Raw genomic sequence first — 4,857 nt, 5'->3', positions numbered from 1 at the left:
ATATATACTGATACTCCGTTGCTTAAGACGAGTTTTCCAGTTGATCTGATCAATGGAACAGCTTCCTCGTGAGATTAACGTGCAAGTGGCTGATCCCTTCATAGGCACGTGCACCCCTTCACATACTTCTCAGAGAGATTCAGCGTGACACAGAGCGTGTAAAATCTGGCACCTTGAAATACACGTACTACTCATTTTTGCCAGCAGAGTGAACTGGAGCAACATGAAATAAAGCGTCTTGCTCAAGGACACAATGCACCTTCGTGAATCGAACTCGTGACCCTACAATCACGATTTGAATACCCTAATCACTAAGCCATTGACCGTATAAATGTCGGAGTCGATAACGTAAAGTACCATTCATTCAGTGGAGTTAATGGTGCATTTATATTCACTTCTGAAAGCTCATGGTTTTGTACCTAAACTAAGACAGTTATTAATCCCAAATTTAGTGCTTACGTAGTATACTATTAGCGTAAGATTATGATTTGGTGACATGCGTTTGTGTTGTTTTATGAGGCTTCTGACACTATGCGAAGATTTGTATCCTTAATATATAAATTTATCCGCCCGCGTCTCTCTGTGTGTATGTGTTTGCGCGCGCGTGTGTGTGTGTGTGTGTGTGTGTGTGTGTATGCGTGATTAAGTGCCATATGAGCACATTATTAAGATGTTTTTTTATTTTCGCACATTCCAGACGCCGAGTTCGATCGTACTGCGTGGAATCAGTACGATCGAACTGTGTGTAATTTCCTTTTGACTTGGGTCGACGTAACATATGAAGGCAATTACGCGAACGTATTTAAAATTAGATAATATGTAGAGGCCCGTCGGATGTAACTGAAATGTCTAGCCTTTCACAAATGCTACATAAATAATGTTTGAAAAACTTATTAAGGTGATGTTTGTGTGTGAATTACACGGTCGCTTACACACTAATTCAACGATACGATGAGTCTGGTATTTTACATTTTCGGTCGATATATGTGTATATAAGTGTATATCTGTGTATCAGCCCACATACGGACACACGAGTATGGACACACGAATATGCAGCATGCTTCTGCTGTTTTAGTTAGCTCTGCAGTTGCGAACATTAGTAGAGACACATATCTTTTGACCCAACAGCACAATCAGCTGAATAAAAATGAGATAGAGAGATGGGGTATGGAAGGATAGAGCTGAATTGGCACTCGGTTGATAATATTTTCAACTAAGTATGCTGGGGCAGGATGCGCAATGGCCCAGTGCTAAGGGCAGTGGACTCGAGCGGTCATAGGATTGCGGTTTCGATTCCCAGATCGGGCATTGTGAGTGTTTATTGAGCGAAAACACCTAAAGCTCCACGAGGCTCCGGCAGGGGGTGGTGGCGAACCCTGCTGTACTCTTTCACCACAACTTTCTCTCATTCTTTCTTCCTGTTTCTGTTGTGCCTGTAATTCAAAGGGTCAACCTTGTCACACTGTGCCACGCTGAATATCCCCGAGAACTACGTTAAGGGTGCACGTGTCTGTGAAGTGCTCAGCCACTTGCCGGTTAATTTCACTAGCAGGCTGTTCAGTTGATCGGATCAACTGGAACCCTCGACGTCGTAACCGACGGGGTGCCACGAGAGACGATGCTGAGGCAAAATAAAATTAAGTACCTTGTCGAAGGACAAAACGCGCCACCCAACACAAATTTTGAATCCACGAAATTATGATCATGAGCTGAACAACCTAAACACTAGTCAACGCGCCGTCACTATGCATAGAATGTTGTCTCCCAACCACATGGTTCCGGGTTCAGTCCCACTGCGTGTCACCTTGGGCAAATGTTTTCTACTATAGTCTCGGACCGACCAAAGCCTTGTGAGTGGATTCGGTATACAGAAAATGGAAGAAACCAGTCGTATGTAAACGTATATATATATGCGTGTCTTTGTAATTGTGTCTGTCCCCCTACAACATCGCTTGACAACCGATGTTGGTGTGTTTATGTCCCCGTAATTTAGCGTTTCGGCAAATCAGACCGATAGAATAACTACCAGGCTTACAAAGAATAAGTCCAGGGATCGATTTCTTCGACTAAAAGGCGGTGCTCCAACATGACCCCAGTCAAATGACTGAAACAAGTAAAAGAATAAAAGAATAAAATAATATATGCACACAGAAATATACAATTGCTGTAGTAATCTATGCGTCGAAGCTTATAGCTCCCTTTTAGTCTGACTCTATAATCCTGAAAAAAAAACTTTCTAGAGATCACCTTCCCTTCTCTGAGTAAGCTATAAGGAACATCTGTTGCTAATTACATTGTATAAGTCTCATTATGTTTCCCATAGTCGATACTGTTATATGGAAACTAGCCTAGACGTCCATATACACGACCTTTGTTTGTGACACAGTTTATGTAGATGTATTATCAAATCTGTTTCATTCAAAACTAAATATCCCACTATTTAATCTAGACGTCAACATAATGTAAACATAAAATTTAAACATATTTACCAGACTGGTTGAAATTCTGTATCTTCGTTCTGTCCGTTGATCATACTGAAATTAGAAAATAAAATAAATCATAAGTATAAAGTTGATAGGTACATGTTAAAGACCCTTGCACGCGACATATGAATATCTTGATATGTTTTAGTGAATAATAAAATATATTATGTGCTTCCATAAATAAATAAATATTAAGATATGCATGACCAGTAATCCAAGCTTAAAAAAAAAAAGAAAAAAGGAAAGAAATCTACTCTACTTCACAATTCAAAATTACTTCCAAACTAGATGTACTTGCATGCATTTGAGATCGAATGCTGAAAGTAAAGTGATTGAGCGAGGAAGACATATAGGAAGATGCAGCAAAACGTTTTGTGGGGAGACAGGTCGCATATTCGATAGACAAAAAGTCTGACACTGTATTATAAATAAATGTTTAATTTAAGTTGATTGTCTCTGTGCGTTTCTGAATGGCTACCTTATGTCATCCACGCTGCAAGCACCTTATGTAAAACATTATCTGAGAATATCAGGTCCAATAGTTATGTCATATACAATTATGAAAATGTAAAATTTACGACTATCAACAATATACTATATATTTCTCATAAAATCTTAAAACAAAAGCATTTGGGTGTAGATATTCCTGAGTATATATGATTTTTAAAAATAATCATATTCTATTAGAAGTTTTAGGAAAGTAATACAGACAATTCTAATTTTATCTACACCAATCTTTACTGACCGTATACCTAAATGTATAATACTGCATTTTGCCGCATCTGTCACTTCTATTATTTTTACGTGTTATAAAAAGGAAGCCGTTCTCAGAAATGGTATGATACTAGATCCAAAATATAGTTTTTTCATCTTTCATTTACCACATTTATAACGTCGTATACCTATGCTAGAAATAATCAATTATCTTACGGCTAAACACATTTACTGCATTGAAAGGCCAATATCAAATGAAGCCACTAGTGAATTGTTGATATTTGTATCGATGCAATAAAGCTAAGGAAACATAATAGTAACATTACTATAATTTTGATCCTAAAAGGAAAAGCAATTATTTTCAAGATATTTCGTGAGGTACATTAAATTTTCTTCAAGTTCTCGAAAAGAAATACCAAGAGAATGATATTCAATTAACTTTATTAAAGAATAAAACGTCAATTATCTGTAAATTCCATTTATCGGGGAAGACAATAACTTATCTAGAAGGAAAGGTTGGAATTACAAGATTGTATATTACATAGCAGACATCTACTAAGACATAACACAGATAAACAGCAGTGCACACGTGTATATGTAAACGTTTACAGTGATTAACGTGGCAAGCTGGTCTATCGACAACTCTGTAGATGATTCTAACTGCTACCAGAAATAGACATAAAAGTGAGGATGATAGAAAAGAAAATGTTTTGAATAAAAAATACTAAGATGGTAATTCAGCCACCAGATGTCACTTGAAAAGAAAAGAGAAAAATTCAGTAGGAATTTAATTACTTTACAGTCAAAAAGACTTGTAGTCAGAAGACCAGTTAAAATAAATATAGGCATCTCAACTGGATGTTGTTATTGTTATTGTTTCGAAATGAAACTCAGTGACGAAGAAACTGCTAAAAATGCCAGAACCGAGGAAGATAAAAGGACATAAAAGAAAGGAGAAAAGAAAGAGTATAAAAACAAAAGGCGACATATTTGCAGATCTGAAAATAGTCTCGTAAGAAAAAAAGAAAAAGGAAGAAAATAAAAAGAATCAAGAATGATTGAGTGAGAATAAGAAAGATGGGGAGAAAGAAGAAAATATGCAAACAAAAGCACAAAAGAACTAGAGAAAATAAATGGATGATGTAGTAGTTTGCTTCAATTACAAAGGAATTGTCTATTTTTATTCCTGCGAAGTAGAAATGAAAATATTGTAAATGTACGATGTAAACTCTATAGTGGTTGCGCATGTATTTGTGTGTGAGTGTGTGTGTTCAAGCATATACATCATATGCCTATATGTATATCAAATAGGCGTGTGTATATACATACGTGCATATGTATGTTATTTCTTTACTGCCCACAAGGGGCTAAACATAGAGGGGCCAAACACGGACAGACCAACGGATTAAGTCGAATATATCGACACCAGTGCCTAACTGGTACTTATTTAATCGACCCCGAAAGGATGAAAGACAAAGTCGACCTCAGCCGAATTTGAACTCAGAACGTAGCGGCAGACGGAATACCGCTAAGCATTTCGCCCGGCATGTTAACGTTCCTGCCAGCTCGCCGCCTACATACGTGCGTGCATGCATATATGCATATATGCATATATATACATATATATATATATATATATATATATATATATATATATATA

At 36.9% G+C, this 4,857-nt stretch overlaps 1 protein-coding gene across 1 annotated transcript in view; it reads right to left on the bottom strand.

Moving 5' to 3' along the window:
* Window positions 1-4,857, bottom strand: part of LOC106869508 (uncharacterized) — a 526,190-nt gene that overhangs the window by 4,644 nt on the left and 516,689 nt on the right. The window contains exon 14 of the mRNA XM_014915276.1: window positions 2,490-2,534. Coding sequence (XP_014770762.1) covers window positions 2,490-2,534 — 45 coding nt within the window. The remainder of the gene's footprint in view (window positions 1-2,489; window positions 2,535-4,857) is intronic.

This window comes from Octopus bimaculoides, chromosome 1 (genome assembly GCF_001194135.2).
Source record: "Octopus bimaculoides isolate UCB-OBI-ISO-001 chromosome 1, ASM119413v2, whole genome shotgun sequence".
In the NCBI taxonomy this organism is placed as follows: Eukaryota; Metazoa; Mollusca; class Cephalopoda; order Octopoda; family Octopodidae; genus Octopus; species Octopus bimaculoides.
Note: the sequence above shows the minus strand (reverse complement) of the source record. Positions and strands in the feature narration are given on the sequence as shown.